This window comes from Epinephelus moara, chromosome 20 (assembly GCF_006386435.1).
Source record: "Epinephelus moara isolate mb chromosome 20, YSFRI_EMoa_1.0, whole genome shotgun sequence".
Classification (NCBI taxonomy): Eukaryota; Metazoa; Chordata; class Actinopteri; order Perciformes; family Serranidae; genus Epinephelus; species Epinephelus moara.
The window spans coordinates 2,053,874-2,075,822 of record NC_065525.1 but is presented as its reverse complement, the minus strand read 5'-3'; the positions used below and the strand labels follow the sequence as shown (position 1 = coordinate 2,075,822).

The following is a 21,949-nucleotide window of genomic DNA, read 5'->3' as shown; positions in this document are numbered from 1 at the left end:
CTTCTGATCTGACAGTATGTTGCTTTTCTCCAAGTCATTGAGCTCCGCTGATGAAACACTGACAAACCTGGATGTGTGCTGAGATGGATTCAGCTTCTCCTCTCCCTCATCTTCCTCTGATGACCATTCATAGTTCAATTCAAAACTTATTTTAGGAAATAAATCTATATTTTTGGCTGTTTGACAGTGGATGAATTAATTAGCCTACAATGCAACTACTGACCTAACTCACACTAACCGTCAGTTTTGATTTGATTGTTGATTGCAATCAGCTGTGAGGCGGAGTGATACATACACAGTAAATAACCGTGATGTTGTACTCCAATATCATCACGGTTTTACTGTCTCTCGACCAATCAGATTGCAGGGCCGGGACTAACTGTTGTATAATATGAAATAACACAAAATCAACAGTATGTATAAAGGGATTAAGACAAGAGGCAACACTTTAGTCAGTTATTTAGTTTGGCGATAGTGAGAGAGAGTATGTGACTATAGATAAATTGGGGACACATTTACCTAACGAAACCTAAATTAAGATCAGAATAACTAAGTCTCCTATTCGACATCAACTCTTATCACAACACAGCGGCTGCATCAGATGAGGGAAATTCTTTGCCTACTTTATTAGCAGCGTTGAATCAGGCAGACATTTCTCCGAGGACCCCCGGACTGTCACTTTGCGGACTTTCCTGGACTTCCCAGCAGAATGAAATCAGCTGGAACACAGTGGTGGAGGAGCGGTTGAGCCTGACTGTGACGTCCTTCAGGTGGCCCTCAAATGTCGGTTCTCTTAGGCTGCAGAAAGTCCCTTGGTTTGGCAAAAGAACCACTGCGGCAATTGGCTGGCAGCTGCTGGATCCGATGAATCTTTGATGGAGTTGCAGGTCGAACAGTAGCTCATTTATTTAGCTGTGGCTACACACTTATAATAAAGTTGAAACAATCTCGTCAGCCGTTCAATTTTATTATCAAAGTTATTGCGGCTGGTATCGTCGCTTCAGGTATAATGTTACTGAAGGCACAGACAGAACGAAAGAAAGAAAAGAGTAAAAGTAAAATAAAGTAAAGGAACAATGTAAAGAGTAAAGAAAGTAACAAGAAGGAAAGAAAGTAAGTATAAGTAAAAAGAAAAAGTGCAGAGATGCGCCGAGCTCAATAGTTTTATCTGACCAGCCTGAGTGGGCGTGTTTGAGGCAAGGCGGGTCTCTTAGTTTAGACATTACTTTATTTCGGAGGAAACTTAATTAACTTTAATGAAACTTTATTTTGTGAGATTATTTACTTTAACATGTTACGCGCGATAGATACTCTTCCCATTATGGTCAAAATCGGCTCTTAACATCAAATTAAATTTAATATGATTATTATACCACATATATCAGCGGAACACAAGTATAAATATTTCATGCACAAACACTACAAACTAGTCTGCAATTGCATCAACAACAACATAACTTTCTCATACTATGACCTACAAGAGTGGGGAAAAAAATCATTCAACCAACAAACAAGGATTATGCACAGTTACAATGTTAGAACATGGATAAAATGTATAGTTTTCCTTTCAAGAGACATTTCAAGTTGGTTACAAAAGAAACTTGGTCTCTGCTCAGGTATGCATACTGAGTTTATGACTCCCATCTGGATTTCTTATCTGATCATCACCCGGGTGCGAGTCAGATGGGGCTTGGGTAGTTCCCATGGATGTGACAAATGGGAGAAGATCCGTTGAATTTAAAAACATAGTTAATGACCCCAGGTCTGGCAGTTAATCTGGCTGTGTTGTCAAACGCTGGATTTTTTCAGGATGTTAATCAGAAACTTCAGAGTGGAGAGAGTGGGAGAGTTCAGAAGGCTATTGTTCCTACAGTTGTTTAGCAACCTCAGACACAATCTGCTGCTGCGTTCTCAAAAGCTGGCCCTTTAAAGTGTCAGATTCTCCTAGCAGATACTCAGCTCTGATATGTGGCACTGAAGCAATTCAGAAGTACTTTAAATGTCACAGGCCAACAGGTGTGTTTTACAAGGAGGTCCTCAGTTTGTTTGGATGGAGAATCAAACTTGTTGGATAATATTTGAACTTCACACTAAGGCTGTATTTGCATGTTGACAGGGAGAAAGATGAGGATGAGGGAGTTCCCAGTGAGACAGAAGAAGACAGGAAGCAGCAGGAGAACAAAGCAAAGGAGATCCGAGGTGCATGCCCACATAGAGTATTATTATCCACTATTCTGTTCTAATCGTTCAGTGTCCTTGCATTAATTTGTGTTTTATTCCAGAGCTTCTACGGAGGAAAGATGAGCAGATCATCTCTTTATTGGAGGAGAAGGTCCACATCTTTAGAGATCTGAGTGACTGGAACCCCCCCCCTGATGATCCAAATCCACCCGTCAGGGAGCAGATGTTATTCATGGCCACACCTGATGATATCACAAAGGGGGAGCCAATTATAAAGGATGCCCTCAGGGAGGGTGAGCAGGGTTCAGAGGTTATGTCATGATGAAATGTTAATATTGTGTCTAGTGTTGTGTCGTTCGCGAATCGATCAAAAGAACAAATCTGTTGAGTGAACGTACTGAACTGAATCACTTCCGGGACTGATTCGTTCATTTCTCAGTTCAGTTGAGCCACATGAACACAATCACACACCTCCCCATTGTTTTGGGTCCATGTCATTGGTCCGACCTCCCATTAGTTCGACCAGTCCGACCTGTTCGTAGTAATGGGAGGTCGAACTGATGGGAGGTCCCATAAGTCCGACTGTCCATTCTGACCGTTCACCTCCATTCGGCCATGGGAGTGAAAGGCATGCACCGTATCTACAGGCTGTTACATATTATGCAACCAGCAATCTGATCTATTGAGAGTTTATACTGTAGTGAGGCATAGCCTAATTCCCGACAGCAAGATTGGTTTTTAAAATAATAAAAAGTCAGTTAACCCTCAGAACTCAGAGCGGCAGCTTTCATATTTTGCAGAATATCTCTAAAACCACGCAACGGAACTTCATGGGTTAAATTGTGTTCAGTAGCTTACCTGTTGGTTGTTCAAAGCTGAGCTCGGGGCGATTATAACCTTTCCAGAAAGTTTTTAATCCTGATTTAACTGGATGGCTCCTATTGGGCTCTCTCGAGAGTGTGTAGCGCTGTCCTTGGTGCTGAACAGAAAATCAGCGCAGTAGAAAACAGAAGAAGCCCGCAGGGGCCCGCGGGCCCGGACCGTCAAATCGGGCTGGGCCGGGCTGTTTTTTTATGAATACATCGGGCTCGGGCTCGGGCTCATTGACTCTAAGTTACATTGTAACTAAGCAGCAGCGGTATTTTCATTCAGGCATGTCTCACTCTATGCAGCATGTGTGATGTGTGTTTCTGTGTGTTTCTGAGAGCGCTTTCTCTCAGAAATTCTCACTTTTTCGCTCTCTCAGAGCGAGAGAGAGAGAGAGAGAGAGAGAGAGCGGCTGCGCACCTCAATGAAAGCGCATGACAGAAAGATAATAAGACAAAATAAGATAAGAAACTTTATTGTCATTGCACAGCAGATACAACGAAACTTCGTTTGGCAGCAATCTCTTGTCTTGTAGCAGCTACAATGTCGAGCATAAAAGACGAGAGAGAGGTAGAAACAAACAGCCAATGTGTGTCTGTGTGTGTTATGTTCAGGTGTTGTCACGTAAATAACAGTGCCCAAGCAATAAACAGGACAGACAATAGGATTTTATTTATTTTTACACTACATTTTCACTGAAAGCTGACCGAATCCGACCCGAGCCCGAATACATCTTATAGCTACATTTTTGACCAAACCCGGCCCGGCCCATCGGGTACCATCGGGTACCATCGGGCTCAGATCGCCACACTCTAGTATGTGTGTGTCCTATCTATAGGGGCCTATCTGAATTTCTGTCTTTGAGAGATATTATTTTGTAATATAACTGAATTTTCTATCCATACCTATAAATTTTAAATATATTACAATTATAAGGCATCTTTGAGTAAACTGCGAGTATCATTTAAGTAGGCTATGTTGTGGCGGGCCAAGTGTCCTCGTTTTTTGGAAATCAAAATATGGTCACCCTATGCTACGTAGTAATTTAAACTCATTCGTTTTTGGGATTTGAGTAAGCATGTATAGTTACAGCCCACACTGTAATAAGGTACTGTAGTGCTGTCTTTTTAAAAAAGAAGTTTAACGTTAATTTAAACTCATTTTTATGGCTCAGATGTTGTTATACCGTAATTTTATTTCCTGAAGAGGTTGTTTGGAAAATTGCAATCTGAAAAGTAACCAAAGCTGCTTAAGAGGTTATTGTGTTTTGAATGTGTTTCAAATTAAAAATAAAGGGAAACAGTGTAGGAATAACTTGTATAACGTTTTTATTAACAAATAGTAATATAAAACCTTGTTTTCCCTGTTTGAGACCTTAAAAAATAGACTGCGACTTATATGCCAGTGCGACTTATATTCCGAGTTTTACGGTAATAAATAAATCTGTATAAAATAGGATCAAATAGGCCCTATGACAAACTAAATGCAAATAAAAATACTATACATAATTTAAAAAAAATGTGCAAGTGTGCAAGAAGAAGAGCAGTTATTGCATTGGCTACATTATTGCAGATTATGGTGCTTGCAGCAGTCTTTTCACAGCCGTGGGATAGAAGCTGTTTTTGAGTGTTGGTGCGAGCTCGTATGACTCTGAGCCTGCCGGATGGGATGCTGGTGAACAGAGAGTGTCCTGGGTGTGTGGGCTCGTTCCTGATGTTCGTGGCCCGTCGGAGGAGACGGCTCGAGTAGATCTCGTGCTGGCGTGGGAGTGGGGAGCCGACAGTCCACTCAGCCGTCTTGATGACCCGCTGCAGCTGTTTCCTCTCTGCTGTGGTGCAGTTGCCGTACCATACCGTGCATCCATAAGTCAAGACACTCTATTATGCATTGATAAAAGTTCTTCAGCAGAGGTGGAGGGAGTCTGTTCCTCATCAGCGTTCTGAGGAAGAAGAGACGCTACTGGCTTTTTTAATGATGTGGGTGGTGTTCACAGAAAAAAGTAGCCTAATTAATTGATAATAATAATCATTTATGTCGGACTCGGTCTGGGCTCACTGACCCCAAGTTACATTGTAACTAAGCAGCATCCTGCGCAGCGTAGGCATATCCAACCATAGACATATATACATAGACGCCGCATCGAGTGCCTGAGCGCGTCCTCGCCGGCCGCCATCTTGGATGGGTCTCGCTTCGCCTCCACAGTGCTTTCACTTCTATTGAGGAAGGATCTGTATGCACAAGTAAAATAGAATAACTCACTGAATTTTCAACTGATTTTCACGAGGTTTGGTTTGTTACAAACGGCACACATGTAGTTATGATACAGGATGCTTTCGTACATTAAAAATGCGGGATTTCATGCTTTAATACTTTCTGCAGATAACAACAGCATGTTATTTAGGTCACAACACAGTTATTTTATTCACCTCAACCCCAGAGTGCAATGGATATATATATCTATATCTATATATATATACATAGATAGATAGATAGATATAGATATACACACATAGGCCTATACATATATATAGGCTATATATATATATATATATATAGGCTATACTGTATATACTGTATAAACACAATATACACACAATATACACAATACAAAACACAGTATAGCATATTAATAAATTTATTAATATATTTTAATAAAGAAAAAGCTTGATTGAGTTTATTTCTCACACACACTCACTCTCTTTTATACCCACAGCCATCAGACTTAATAATTCTTTGTTTAATAGATGATCTTACAGACTTCTTTGAAATTTCCTTTGGGGATTAATGAAGTTCTTCTTATTCTTATTACACTGACTACTGTGATCCCTCAAAATTAGTAAAAAAAAACAAAAACATTTTCAATATTTACATAAACACTGAAATTAATTTTGGTATTAGTATTATAACTATGAAAATAGGACTGTGGTCAAGATAATTTGAAAAAAGATACAGAAGGATGAGCAGCAGGGGATATTTGCAGCACAGCTGGTGGAAAAGTGAATATGTGCACAAATGTGTGCTATACATAATATGCTATACTATGTTTTGTATTGTGTATATTGTGTTTATACAGTATGCTTATACAGTATATAAATACTGTGTATGTATATATGTGTTGTGACCTAAATAACATGCTGTTGCTATCTGCATAAAGTATTAAAGCATGAAATCCCGTATGTTTAATGTACGAAAGCATCCTGCATCATAACTACATGTGTGCTGTTTGTAACAAACCAAACCTCGTGAAAATCAGTTGAAAATTCAGTGAGTTATTCTATTTTACTTGTGCATACATACTTGTGCTCCTTCCCCAATAGAAGTGAATGCACTGTGGAGGCGAAGCGAGACCCATCCAAGATGGCGGCCGGCGAGGACGTCGGCTCTGATAGGCAGCGGCAGTCAGTGCGGCGTCTATTATGTCTATGTATCCAACCTGTTGCAACAGAAATACGTAAAGTGACCACGACCTCTTAACACCGCATTCCGTGGTGGCAGCACGTAATGGGTTGAAATTACGTGCTGCCACCACGGAAACGATGCCAATGTAAAGTCAATTAGGATTCTTTTTCGTGGTGGACACACGGATTCCCTGATTCAACAACGTCACATCAACCTCGTTTTCCTCAATGATATCTTTAACATTCCTGTATACACACAAAAACACGGAATTGTCCTTGATAACTCAACAATATGACAGGTTAATGTCAAGGCCATAAAATAAAATAAATGTATTTTGCCAGCTTTTGATAGCGTAGGGATTTAAGAGCATTGTGCTGTGGGTGGATAGGGCACGTTCCACTCCTGTTTTGTGGCTACTGTCTGCCGTGTGTGGGCTTCATTCCATTTCAGATTGCCGTCCGTCTGCCGTAACCGAATCCAAACGCCACTAATAAATAAATAAATAAGAAGAAAAAAATAAGGCTGAACATGGAAGAACCAGAGGATGCACCATTACATGGAGGGAGGCGGCTGCCGCGGCAACCCGGCCACCCTCCACTCCACCAGGGGAGAGCGGACCCCAAGCCAGCGCCACAGAACCAGCGGCCGCCAACACATTTTTTTTTTTTTTAAAGATATTTTTTGGGCTTTTAGCCTTTAATGGATAGGACAGACAAGTGTGAAGGGGGGGTAGAGGGGGGGGTGTGACATGCAGCAAAGGGCCACAGGCTGGAGTCGAAGCCGGGCCGCTGCGGCAACAGCCTTATACATGGGGCACCTGCTCTACCACTAAGCCACCAGCGCCCCACCAACACAACATTTTAATCTAATTTTAATATTATTTTTGCTTATTTCATTATTGTTATTATTGGTTTTACTTTTTAGTAGTATTGTATTGTCTGAGGATGACTCATTTTAGTAACTATCTACAGTAAAAAAGAAAAAAAAAAAACAAGCAAAGAAACAAACAAAATTCATTTTATACACGGGGCCTTCAAAGTGCTCTCTGAAACTACACCTGGCATGGCTCGTGTCCAAAAAATGAAAAAAATCAAAACTTTGTCTTAGAGCTACACCAAATACATCATTGGAAAGGTCTCAACCTGGAGAGTAACATATGTCAGTATGAAGATTCTGCATGGCTCCTGCTTTCAGCTATTCACCTTTGAACCTTGACCTCAGTGCATGTTTGAGGGCTTATAACTCAGCAACTAAAAGGGGTACAGACATGGGACCAATTGTTATAGAGAGCTCTTGACCTCAACTATCATGTGAGTGTAGTCAACAACTGGGGGTGCTGTCAGATATGGGTAAAATATGGATAAAATTAATTTTCACCCATTTAGAAATTAGATATTTAAAATCTGATTACACAAGTGTGTTTACCATCCCCTTAAAGTCCACAGTGTACTCTCAATTCAGTATTTACAACTTCCAAATCTAGGAAAACACTTATATTTTTCAAAAACTACAATTCCCTAGGACCGCGCCATGCAGCTTGATACATACCAGCAACATAGTTGTAGTTCTTCTGATTTGCAAAGTAGGGTTCTAAATAGGGTTGTACAAACATATATCTACCCAGTTTATCTAATATGTAGTAAAGCCGAACTAGTTATTACACTGCAAATAGATGAACTATGTTAAGAAAAAGTAAGGATGATGGTTAATTTCAGATATTTTAGCTAATACGCTAGAAACAGCGTTTTTGGGACTGAATATTTGAATAGGCCTATATCAAATATCTAGTAGGCTACAGCCGAACTATCATGTTATTATTATTATTATTATTATTATTATTGGTGGGTAATTATAACAGAGGAATATATTTGCCATTTTAATATCAAGAACACTTTAGTGTTTTTGTTTGTATACAGGACGTTGTTGAATCAGGGAATTCGTGTGTACACCACGACAATGGATCCTAATTGACTTTACATTGGCATTGTTTCTGTGGTACCGGCACGTAATTTCAACCCATTACGTGCTGCCACCACGGAATGCGGTGTTAAGAGGTCGTGGTCATTTCACGTATTTCTGTGAGATCAGGTTGGGCATATCTCACTCTCTCCAGCATGTGTGTGTTCTTGTGTGTCTGTTTATCAGAGCGAAAGAGAGAGCGATAGAGAGAGAGAGAGAGCAGCTGCGCGCATCAATGAAAGCACTTGGCAGAAAGTAATTAATTAATAATAATAATCATTGTCGGAGTCGCGCTCGGCCCATGCAGGGCTCTACTCGAGAGTGTGTAGCGCTGTCCTTGGTACAGAAAATCAGCGCAGTAGAAAACAGAAGAAGCCTGGAGGGGGTGTGTAGGCGAAGACGGATCGAACTAACGGGACCCCCTATTGGTTCGACTTCCTATTGGTCCGACCTAGTCGGACAGATGGGAGGTTGAACCAATGGGAGGTCGGACCAATGGGAGCCTCTAAGGTCCGACCTACGGCCTAGTTGGACTTATGGGAGGTCGAACCAATGGGAGGTCGGACCAACGGGCAGTTCCCATTGTTTTAACAGACTTAGTTTCTGGATAAACAAACTTAAAATGTTAGGCTGGCCAGTAATGAGACTCACCAGTACAGGGCAGACGCAGCGGCAGCTCAACCGTGTATCAGTTCAGTGAGTCGGACTACGCAGTACACAGTCAGGGCTCCTCCCTCCAAGCACTGAACAATTCAGTGAACAAATCTTTTGAACAAATCTTTTTAATGAACTGATTCTAGTGATTCAGTAACATCTAAATAACTGCTTTGCCCATCACTAATTGTGTCTAATATTTTCCCTCTCTGTTCAGTGGAGACCCTGCATGCTTTAGTCAACTGTGCTGTTGGTGGAGCAGACTGCAGTGTTCCAGCTGGCCTGACAGGGGGCAGTGTAGGACCAGTCTCTCTGCCCAGGAGAGCTGAGACATTTGGAGGCTTTGACAGTCATCAGATGAGCAGCAAGAGTAAGAGCCATTCACTCATGCACAGGGATACATGTGTAAAAAAGTAAAGCTCAGGTGTCTTTTGGTCAGCAGCTATGTAAATTTCAGTCTTTTTTTTGTTGTTGTTGCTCTGCCTGACAGAGCAACAGCAGGTTTACCATAGGCAGTTTTGATTCATTGCTGATTGTTTCAGTTTCCTTTGAGGAATAATTTTATCTTGCCAACAGGAGCAGGTTTATCCCACATGTTGGCTGATGATCACCTGCTGTGACAAAAACCTGATTCACTTCTGAGCCCCATCCAGTGCTTTCACTCTTCTTTTCTTTTCTGTCCTCAGATGGAGAGAAGGAAGAGGGGGATGATTTGCTAGACCTCCGCAGGACTGAGTCAGACAGCGTGTTGAAGAAGGTGTGTGTGTTGTCTTCATTTTTCCATACTGCATTATTTATGGATGCACTTTATCCCTGCATCTCTTCTGAAAAATGAATGTCACAGAGTGTACCTGATAAACAAAGCCAGTGGTTAATCCCTGCAGTTCACATCAGTGAAATATCTGCTGAACCGTGAAACTCTGAACACACTCACAGTGTCCTATTTACCTAATCTTATTCACCCCTGTTGCTTTTCTTTTTATTTGTTTTTTTAATGAAGAAATTCCTACAGATTTACGCAGTCAGTATGTTAACTGTTGAAAGAAATAATTTGTTAAACAAGGAACTCATAGTTTTATTACTGTTTGCATCAATATTATTATCTAGAAGACACAGCTTAGATTTATATTGTTATAGACTGTGTCAAAGTGATGACCTAAATAACTCGTAAGTGAGCTGAGGTGGACAGTAACTAAGTACCTTTATTCAAATATTGTATTTTAGCAGAGTTTTGAGGTAACCTTACTTGAGCATTTCTTTCTTCTGCTACTCTATACTTAGGCACTTAATTTCTTTAATACCTGTAGTTACTACTTACTTTGCAGTTTTAGATTAATAATACAAACCACAAAATGTATTTCCTGCAGAAAATGCATGTGAATGCTGTAATTTAAAGTAAATTGCAAAGCACTGCTGAAAAAGCAGAAATATGAAATGAATTGCCAGAAAAATGTTAAATCCCAAATGCACTGCACTACTAAAACCTGGAAATAGAAATGTTAAACAGGCAAAGTTGAGCTGATCTGATTTAAACAAAGAATCTAAGAGTTGAGAGATGTTCCCAGAAAAGCAAGAAGCTGAACTGTAATACTGCCACGGATAGAAGGCGAAATTAACTAATTTAAAGGTTGAACAATGAAATTCTTTGTACTTAAAAAGCTTAAAATGTAGGAAAAGTTACAAATATTTTACATTTAGCCGTTTGAATGGTTTCCGCAGCTGAAACAATGCAGGAATAGTAGTTGGTTGCAAAATGCACTGGAGAAGTACTTTGTGTCCTATCTAAAGCTTAAATGAAGTCTGAAATTCTACTTCTCTTAATACTTTTATCTACAAAATGGAGTAGACTGAAAATTTAAGGATACCAGATCAAACCAAAATCTATAAATTTGAAAAAGCTTTATATTTGATGTTTGCCCATTTAGGGACTTTTATTTTGAAATTCTGCCTTGTTCAGGGTCCCACCGTAAACTCCTGTTACCATCTGGGGGTTTTTATTTTGAAAATCCACCTTTGTTCAAGCCCCCCAGTAAAATCCTGTTACTATCTGATCACTTTTATTTTTAAAACCCAGCATTGTCCAGGGGCTCTGCTACCATCAGGGGCCTTTTTTTTTTTTTTGAAAATCCACCTTTGTTTAAGCCGGGGCTGGAGACATTATGTTTTTTTGGGTTGTCCGTCCGTCCGTATATCCCATTCTCATACATGTGATATGTCAGGAACACGTTTTTTCAAATTTGCCACAGACGTCCACTTCTTGTGAACATCGTACATCAAGAGCACATTGAGGGAATTTTTCAAAATTTGGGCCATACGTTCACTTTGAGTCAAGGATGAACTGATTAGAATTTGGTGGTCAAAGGTCAAGGTCATTGTGACCTAACAAAACATGATTTTGGCCATAATTCAAGAATTCATACAATAATTATGACAAAACTTATGTCAATTAGAATATAATGATTAACTGATGATATTTTGTATTCAAAGGGTCAAAGGTCAACTTCACTGTGACATCATAATGCTCTGCAAAAACACTTTTCTGGCCATTTTTATGGTCGGGCTTGAACAGTAGGTTAGCAAGCCTGATTTTTTTGGGCACAGTCAAAGCTTTACCCTGGCTAAGCCTGAGGTAAGAGCGTTATTGCTATGGCAACACTGCTTTTCTCTGACAGGAGAAGGCAGAGCAGAGCAGAGGAAAATGAACTGAGGGTGGAGCATGAAAGCCACAGGCTACAGCCTTAATACTCAATTGGAGATATATCTAGTCTGGTCAGCTCATACAACCGTGAGTCAGAAAGCTAAGGTTATGCTAGCAAGATTCAAAGTCAGTAACATTGTGTATGGTTGTCAAACAGTAAAATATAATTTGACAGTATGTGTAACAACAAGACTAGCTAGCTATCCTGCCATGTCACTGTCCTCAAACCAATATCAAGATTTTCACAAATGATACGTCATGTTTAACGTTACTGTCAGCCGTAGCCTGAAGTAGCAAGTTGAATAACAAATGGGCTATGAGACGATTGCTTATGTCATACAAAGTATCAGGGAGTTCACACACACAGCTCAGCATTAGTGTCCCAAGTGCTGCAAGCAACTGAACTGTAAATACAGTAACTCTGACATTCATGGGTGTATTACCAAACAGGCCTATGAGGCCCAGGCCCAGGGGCCCATAGGCTCAGTGGGCCCACTAAGCCAGAGCCTCTGTGTGAAGTCACTGTTGATAAATTTGCATTCCTTGCCAAAGGGCTAATGTCAGTAACAGAGCCCCAAAAGTCCTAACAAAAGGAAAAACTGAAGGAATAGCCTACAACATTCACTTTGAAGTTGTCCCAAAAAAGAAACCATCATGATACATTTCAAATGAGTTTTTTTTTTACCCTCAGTTTATTTACAGTACAGGACTTAATCTCTGTGGGAAAAAACAACAGCATGTTGTTCCTGCTTTTTGTGTCATAATCCGCCTTTGCTGACAGTGGTATTTCATTAACTAACACTAAGGTCATCAGTGATATTACCAGTGGTGCTACTGTCTTTAACTGGCAGCAGTGTTTGGATTCCACAGCCAAGTATCATTGTTGCATCTAAGTGTCTTATTACAACCATAATACATTGGGCGACAAGTTATCTAAGTCAGTCAATTTGGTGCCATGATCAGATCAAATGTTCAGTTATTGTGTGAAGTATCTGCCTCTACATAACAAAGGTTTTGTTAGACATTCATGTTTCCCAGGGCATTAACCCTAAATGGCTTTGGTGATCCCCTGACTTTAATAAGCTGATGCTGGCGTGCTAATATGCTAAACTAAGGTGGTGACTATTGAAACATTTCTCCTGCTAAACATCAGCATGTTAACATTATCATCCTACGCTTGCTGATATATTAGCATTTAGCCCAAAGCACCACTTTGTCCACTATCTTCATCTTCCTTTCCAATATCTTCATAGTCCATACACACTGCTGCAAACATTATATCACTGTTTGTGCTTTAAATGTTAACGTGTGTGTGTGTGTGTGTGTGTGTGTGTGTGTGTGTGTGTGTGTGTTCATGCATGCCTAAGGGAGTCACTGCCAGCCTACAGATGTTGCTGAAGAGAAACAATGAGGTAAGTGTATGTGTCTGCTAGGCTTGTGCCGGTTTGAAAATTTTCCAACCGGTTTGATTTAAAGGCAAATATCTAACCAAACCGATATATCGAATTATGTACCTAATGTTACCACTGGGGGTCGCATTTGAGCTATTTTTCCCAATAAAAGCCCATTATAGGTGTAATGCACTTCCAATCCACTAAGTGGCGGTAACGCTGTATTAACCGCCAATACACACAAGGTTACACAAGAAGAAGAAGAAGAAGAAGAAACAGAAGGACACCAAGACGTTAGGGCAAAGACGGTGGATAAACCAGTAATAATAGTAGTAATAGTACAGTATAGTATATACTGTATAGTACAGTAGTAATCCAGTATCTTTGGTTAGGGCAACAAACTGAATGACTGCTGACTCCCTCACACTTTTCCCCGCCCCCAATGAAATTTGATCTCTCGCAACAGCAGCAGCAGCAGACAGCTGAGCAGAGCTGGAGTCCCTCTGCAGCTTCTGAGACAAACTAAACGAAACACTTGTAAGCTCCTCCACTTCATTTATAAACAAACATAAACCTTATTAAGTTGTCATAATGCATGTTACAGTGCAAGAATATAGTCCCTTGACACACCGCTGATGTGAAAAGCTTTTTTTTTTTTTTTTTTTTCTTTCCTTTCAGTTTATCCGGTTGACATGAATTAAACCGGGTGGAGCTCTTAAACCGGACCGAACCGGTTAAACCGGAAATCGGCACAAGCCTACCTACCGCCCTGTTGCTAACACTCACTGCAGGGTTAATGGCGTGCTACAATCAGAAACACAGTTTTACTGCTTCAGCTTTTCAGTAACACATAATCATTAAACGTATTCTCATTAAACAGCTCATATGATATCCTATGAAAAATGCATGCACGACTGCATACTGCTACGATGGAAGGATAAAAGCCTCCTGGTAATCTGACGAAAACTGGTGTCCATTCATGCAGCGTTTTCTTCTCTGCCTTACAGTAACTGGCTTGTCAACCAAGCCTGGAGAACATAAAGTAGCTTTGTTGCTAACAGTGGTTGGCCCGCAGCCTATCGAGTTGTATCCCAGACAGCAAAATGACACTGTGGCAGATCTGCGCCAGACTGTGGATAACATTCAGTGCAGATCCGCCGAACGGGTCTGCACCGGGGTCTTTATTCACAACGGCCCGATACCAGCGCAGATACGGATTACTGATCTGGAACGGACTTGGGCCAGTTGTGGCCCAGCATATTTAATAAAGCTCTATGACATTTGGTTCGGATCTGGCACAGATCCGTTATTCATATTTTACATCTGGGCCAAATGTGTACACATACAGCACAAAGAAATGCACATTTGTCTTCAAAAAATGTTTATTTATAGGTTTACATTTACCCCAACCAAATAGCTCTCTTTGTCAGACTTACATGTACATAAAAACATCAAACCTCTCTTTGTCAGAATTACATGTACTTGTAAAACTCAACAGGGTCTTTTTCATAATTACATGTACATGAAAACACCAAACAGCTCTCTCTGTCAGACTTAAATGTACATTTAAAACCCAAACTNCAGTACATTAAAATAAGAAAAACACACAGAGCAAACAAAAGGTAATGGTCCAGAAACGACCAACTCAACATTTTGATTTCTGTCACTTTATCCCACAATGCAGTTTTGTATGAAATAGTAAACTACACTTGTATAAGAGAACAAATATCTTGTGACTTTAGGAGAAGTTAAAAGCTCTGTATTAGAAACCAGGCAACCCCCGCAAGCTGGTTCAGGCAGACAACTCAAGCTGCTCAGTATTCTCATATGATATAGCCTGAGTCATTACCATTCACACCAATCACACCTTTGTCAATGACACTCTGGGTAAAATTATGGAAAACAGACAATGCATATGCATCGGGGTTCCATTTCCCTGTTGGGAGTTATTTTTTTAGTAATCACTGGCTCACTATACATTATACCTTACTTAGACAATAACAGAATTAATTTTTTCTGGTCTCAAGTCCACTAAAGACACAGGGCTAGATTTGCTGAGGACATTTGACATTTTGAGGAGCAATATGTATATAATTCACACTTACGTGTGAGGAGAGCCTTGGTTGCCATCTCGCTGAACTTCTTTTTATTATTAACTCCCTTCCAATTTATCTGTTTGGCGACACTAGATGAAAAAATGTGTGCCAGGATATTCCAGGTGACATGCTTTATGTCACGTCCCCCAAGAGAGGCCAGCACAGCGACCTGTAAAAATAAGGCACTGAATTAGCAACGAAGACAAAAACAGTAAGAAAGAAATCACTGAGAGAGTACATAATATAAACTAACGTGGTGTTTGCAAGATATATACCATTTGTTTCTTCTTCATAGCATTCGCTGGGTCATTGAGCCAGTCCTCAAAACAGTCCACCTCAGCCAGTGAACTCAAAGGAAAGGAGATGTCGTCTGGCATCTCTGATGCTGGTTCACGTGCAGCGTTCAGTCGTGACATGAGGAGATTCATCACAGAACTTTGTTGGTTAAGCTGGTGTTTTAGGTTCTCCAAAAGAGTGAGCATGTGGAGCTCGGCAGCTACAAAAAGAACATCAAAATTTAGAGAGGTCATGATGAGGATACTAAGAGCAAAACAAAACAATTCTATGGAAAACAAGTCGTTTTAAATTATATACAAAAATCTCACTGACTTAATTTCGGGTTAGGCTGTTTCTTTTAGAATCAGTTTTTGAATGTTTTTTTTTTAAATTCGAAGTTATTTTTTCAGTGTTCAATTCATCTATGACATTTTTGTTCATAGGATTCAGAATTGTATGAGTTTAAATGATCAGTTCAATATTGCATCAGGTGAGGGATTAGTTAACACTTACGTGTGCAGGGAATTGGCTCCCTCCCAGACTGGCCAGCTCTTAAAGTGGGCATGAACACTTCCGAGGCGGTTTCCAAAGGATTTGTGGACTGAGATGAATGGAAATGTTCAAAAGATGGCAGTGGAGGTTGTGGTGCAAACGAGGACAGCCCAGGAGGTGGTGGATGGAAGGATGATGTATAAGAAGTCACGAAGGAGGTCAGCTCTGTGAGTGTTGGCTCAGGAGGAGGGAGCCCAGGAGGTGCAGCATGAGCGGATGGCCCTGGAGGAGATGGTGATGGTGGAGGTGCAGCAGTGGAAGATAGCCTTGGAGGTGGTGGTGGAGGAGCAGCAATGGAAAATAGCCCTGGAGGTGGCTGTGGTGGAAGTGGAGGTGCAGCAAAGGAAGATGGCCTTGTAGAGGGTGCATTGCTGAAAGGAAAAAAATAAATGGCGTTGTGTACATTTTCCCACACTAATATAATAATTAGTGTCATATCATGCAGTGCAGAGAAAAAAACAAAAATTAACAGCTCAGCAGTTTAGAAATCTTTTTTTTTTAAATGCACACAAAAGATTGGTTTGCAGGATTAGAAAACACCCTAATCTAATATGATAAATCAGACAGTGGTTATATTTACCTTCGTGATGACAATGGGGATGCTGATGACTGCTGAGGGTGTGTTATTGGAGTTGAGCCTTTTTGGGATATGGCCTTTTTTTTTAGAAACACACTCAGTGTCACTCTCCTCTTCTGTATCACCATAATAGTGGCTGGATAAACACAAACACAAAAAGACATTTTACATCATGTTCAAATCGCATGCATTTAAACATAACAAATACATCGAATCCCTCTTACATTGGTTTAGGTGTTCTCTTAACACGGCCAACCGGTGAATCCTCATCATGTGAATCCAACTCAGATGTGTCACAGGTCAAAGACTTTTTCATACCACGCCAAGCTGACATGTAGTCATCTAAAACAAAATTGACATTAGTAAATTACAGGTCATAATCTTAATTTGAGAGACAAACACAATTACAGCTAAATTCTGGAAGATATTAAGTTCTAACAATAACCAGATGTTTAAATTTTTTTTTTTTTTACCATATGTCTTCAAACTCTGACAGGATGCCTTGTCCAGTTCTGTCCAGGTGCCTCTGCACACCGCACAGCTTTATTTATCCGCTCATCACTTGTGTAATTTGGCCAGAGGGTGAAACCAGCACTGTACCATGACTGAGGTACTACCGCCACAGACTTTGCTGCATCAAAGTACTGAACAACATGAAACATCCTAGAAAAAAAGAGAAATAAAAGAAAAGAGTAATTTGTATTGCTATTTTTTCCACCAAGATTTTTTAGTATCGACAAAAAGAAATAAACTTACTTGTACTTAGTACATCGATGTTCAGCGTAGAATGATGTTTTAAGACTACTCAACTAACCACAACTTACCCCACTATAGCAAACCAGTTCATCTACTTCTTTAGGCTATGCAGAATTGGTATGGTTACAAAACCTCTTCTGTGGGGGACTAGGACACATTTTTGCTTAACTGTACAAACTTTGGCATACATGCACTGTTCTGACACTTGTGAGACGCTATAAATATTTAGGAAGTCAGAGTTAAAGGGATATGTAAAAAAGGTGGACTTATCTGAAAAGTTTCTATATACAACATAGATTCCATCATGACACTCAACAATATTAACAATCATACAAATTTCATCTGCAATGACGAACACATTATCCCCTGTTGAAACTTTGATAGTCCATTGGTCAGTAATCATTTGGCTGTACTGCCCTCGAACCCCTCTAAAGGCAAGTTCATCAGGAACAGGTCCAACAAAGTGAGGCCTTTTTAAAGAGTATGACATTTGATCAGTCTGACAAGTAGTTTTCTCAGACAACCGATGTATAATTTGTGCAAGTGGACGTTCAGGCTTTCGGACAAGTTTTTTGAGCATTTGAAGGTGGTTCTCATAGGGAAAGGCTGCAATGTTATCCAGACAACCATGCAGCCTTACATCCTGAGCAAGATGAACTAATGAGTGAACGTTGTACACAAGTGAGTCCTTGCCATATATTTGGCCAAAATGGGTCACAAACATCTGCAACAATGTCTCAGAATACTGCCAGTACAATGAAGACAGTGTTGGGCTGACTAAAATGGCAATGCCAGAAAACAGCAGCATGAAATTATTGTAAATGTTTGTGTCCAGGTAGGAAGGCAGAATGACAGGCCCAATGTACAATAAAAACATCCTAAATTCTGTTGCTTTCCACCTATCAAGTTCCCTCAGTGTTCTGGGTTTCCTGGCAAATTCCACTGGAATATGATTGCGTAAACCTGTCAAACAATCAGACATCTGGTTGACAATGCTGGCGGGTAAGCGGAATTTGAGAGGCCCCCTAAGCCAAATATTCAGAAGTTTCCTTACAACACCCAAACACACAGAATGCATATAATCACCTGGGAACTGAGATACCATCCCTATACTTAAGTCATGGAAAGTGTTAGGGCCATCTAGGTGATGTTCTTCATCGTGTTTTTCTGCAAATGATTCATCTGTCCTCAGTGGACAAGTGATTAAAGGAAATGTCATTCTTCCCACATACTGTCCTTTCTGCACACATTTGTCGCATCCAAAATAGCCATTGTGAGGCTTAATATTTTTTATAAAAGCCCGGGCAGGGGCATCACAGATTACAGAATCCAATTTAAAGAAAATCCTTTTGCCTTCGAAATCAATGCCATTCTGTAACTCTTTCAACTCAACAACAAAGTCTCTCAAAAATATATCTGCTGGCTTTGGTTTATGTGGTCCACAGAACAATGCAATCACAGCTGGTTCCTTAATTGGAACACTTACGAGGAGTCCTAAAATGGGCCACACCTGAATCCCACTACTTTTGAACAAAGGCAACCCATCAATGTTGATCTGTAGTTTTAAGGTACAGCCATTAGTGATTGACTCACATGCCTGGTACAGTTTCTGTTTGAAAGATGACAGGATGCCAATGTAATAATATAGTCCTCCACATCTTTCCTGTATGTTGTGAGTAATCTTTGTCTTAAGGAGGGTTCTTGCATCCTTCGGAAGATCAGGATGGTACAATCTTAACAAACCAAGAAGAGCCGTGAGAGCCACTAGGGAAACTCCAAATGTTAATGCCCAGTTATGAAGACTGGCCCCTAGATTACATGAATGATCCACTGTCTCATCAGTATCCTGGTCCGAGTCACTCTCCTCCTCAGGCGCATCCATTGAAAAGGACTGCTGGTCAAAATGTGATGTGTCCATCTCTACTATGTCCTCCTCCAACAACCCTCCAGCCTCCTCTCTGTCACTCCCACTATTTTCTATGACTGCCTCAGCTACTCTATCTCTACATTCAGTCTGTCTTTCCTGACTGCAACACTGGGAAGCAAATCTTTCAGTGTGCATGGTCCTGATTTCCTTGAGTCGTCTCTCAACATCTCTACGCGCTCTCCATCTAATGGTGGCATAAGAGAGTACCCCCGAATCCATCCCCATTTATATTCTTCCAGCCAAGCTGTTAAATTGTAAGGAAAATAAGAGGGACAATATTTTAACAAAGCTTTAAGGAATTTACTTGGTTAAACAAAGTGTAACAGAATTAAAACCAGTTAACTTACGTGACAGTTTGGGTGGTCAGAGGAGAAGTGGTGGAGCAGGAAGTAGTAGTGTGATTAGCACTAGAGAAGAGAAGAGAGGAGGGAAGGGGAGAGTTCTATTATTTCTGCTGGATGATGTTTCAAGTCTCCACGCAGAAGGTGCCCATGTATGAAGTATATCTTCAATATTAGGTCACAGAGTGACACAGACAAAAATAACTATTCATAGTAGGAGTGGGAATCAGTATTTCACAATGTACAATATGCAACATTACCCATGATTAAGTGCATCATTTCTATTTATTGACTAATTTTGTGTCAGGTTCACAGAATCTGACAAAGAGAGGAAACACTGAAAAGAGAGCAAATCATGAAATAGGACTTTTTAAAACTCCACGATGGATTTTAAGAAATTAAACCATATGGCAACCACTATAATCTATGTATTAAGGGCAAAAATATTATTCAGAAAAACAGAAAAACAAAAAAAATGGATCTGTTTGACTATTTTGACACAATCTGAAAAACTAAAAAAAAAATTTTATGTTCTGGAAATAAATATGTGATAAATAAATAAATAAATAATAATAATAATAATTTAAAATGTTAAACACTGTCCGGAAAAAATACTGTGCGTGTTTAAAGCCATCTGAAGCCATTAATCACAGTCAACAATCGCCAAATCGTACTTTAAATGCCGCTGAAATGTGCGCTATGCGTGCTAAATATGCAATTCAAACCGTACACATTAACTTACAAAACATTACAGCAACTCACTAAATGCTTCACCGTTTCAGACTGAAGAGGATCACAGCATCTGCAGGTAAACGACCCGGTGCTGACGTTAGCTGCAAGTCTGCTACACAGTCTGGCTAATGTTAGCAGTGCTAGCAGCAGCAGCAGCTCCGCTTACAGGTTTATATCCGTGTTTGTGCTTAATGTGGGCACATGTTTCTCCCGTCGGGTGATCATATATCAGCTTATTATGTTACAGTCTACATTCAACATTATTTACATTGTCTAGATTAAAACACTGCCGAACCGCGCTGGTTTTGCGAGCTGTCATCTGTCCGATTTTGCCGATATAAATATCCGGGTTGGGGCGTACACGCTGGGTGAGAGGGGCTGCCGTCTGACAGTGCCGCAGCCCCGACTCATAGACATATATACATAGACGCCGCATTGACTGCCGCTGCCTATCAGAGCCGACGTCCTCGCCGGCCGCCATCTTGGATGGGTCTCGCTTCGCCTCCACAGTGCATTCACTTCTACTGAGGAAGGAGCTGTATGCACAAGTAAAATAGAATAACTCACTGAATTTTCAACTGATTTTCACGAGGTTTGGTTTGTTACAAACGGCACACATGTAGTTATGATACAGGATGCTTTCGTACATTAAAAATGCGGGATTTCATGCTTTAATACTTTCTGCAGATAGCAACAGCATGTTATTTAGGTCATAACACAGTTATTTTATTCACCTCAACCCCAGAGTGCGATGTATATATATATATATATATATATACACACAGTATTTATATACTGTATAAACACAATATACACAATACAAAACATAGTATAGCATATTATGTATAGCACACCTTTGTGCACATATTCACTTTTCCACCAGCTGTGCTGCAAATATCCCCTGCTGCTCATCCTTCTGTATCTTTTTTCAAATTATCTTGACCACAGTCCTATTTTTATAGTTATAATACCAATACCAAAATTAATTTCAGTGTTTATGTAAATATTGAAAATGTTTTTTTTACTACTTTTGAGGGATCACAGTAGTCAGTGTAATAAGAATAAGAAGAACTTTATTAATCCCCAAAGGAAATTTCAAAGAAGTCTGTAAGATCATCTATTTAACAAAGAATTATTAAGCCTGATGGCTGTAGGTATAACAGAGAGTGAGTGTGTGTGAGAAATAAACTCAATCAACAATCAAGCTTTTTCTTTATTAAAATATATTAATAAATGTATTAATATGCTATACTATGTTTTGTATTGTGTATATTGTGTTTATACAGTATATACAGTATAGCCTATATATATGTGTATATGTGTGTGTATATCTATATCTATCTATCTATCTATATATATATATACACACATTATATATATACATATAAATATATATATATATATATACACACACATTAGTATATATATATAGTGCGATGGATATATATATCGCACTCTGGGGTTGAGGTGAATAAAATAACTGTGTTGTGACCTAAATAACATGCTGTTGCTATCTGCAGAAAGTATTAAAGCATGAAATCCC

The 21,949-nt window shown here is 39.9% G+C and overlaps 2 protein-coding genes across 9 annotated transcripts in view; one reads left to right on the top strand and one right to left on the bottom strand.

The window, feature by feature from the left end:
- Positions 1–21,949, top strand: part of akap13 (A-kinase anchoring protein 13) — a 190,987-nt gene that overhangs the window by 133,015 nt on the left and 36,023 nt on the right. For all 8 annotated transcript variants that reach the window (XM_050072194.1, XM_050072195.1, XM_050072197.1 and 5 more), the window contains 5 exons: positions 2,117–2,199; positions 2,283–2,474; positions 9,278–9,430; positions 9,747–9,817; positions 13,126–13,170. In XM_050072194.1, coding sequence (XP_049928151.1) covers positions 2,117–2,199; positions 2,283–2,474; positions 9,278–9,430; positions 9,747–9,817; positions 13,126–13,170 — 544 coding nt within the window. The remainder of the gene's footprint in view (positions 1–2,116; positions 2,200–2,282; positions 2,475–9,277; positions 9,431–9,746; positions 9,818–13,125; positions 13,171–21,949) is intronic.
- The window catches only part of LOC126407416 (inverted formin-2-like), a 7,101-nt gene continuing 274 nt past the window's right edge, over positions 15,123–21,949 (bottom strand). The window contains exons 2-5 of the mRNA XM_050072286.1: positions 19,681–19,740; positions 16,035–17,313; positions 15,521–15,741; positions 15,123–15,414 (exon numbers count right to left, since the gene is read on the bottom strand). Coding sequence (XP_049928243.1) covers positions 15,181–15,414; positions 15,521–15,741; positions 16,035–16,509 — 930 coding nt within the window. The 5' untranslated portion in view covers positions 16,510–17,313; positions 19,681–19,740 and the 3' untranslated portion in view covers positions 15,123–15,180. The remainder of the gene's footprint in view (positions 15,415–15,520; positions 15,742–16,034; positions 17,314–19,680; positions 19,741–21,949) is intronic.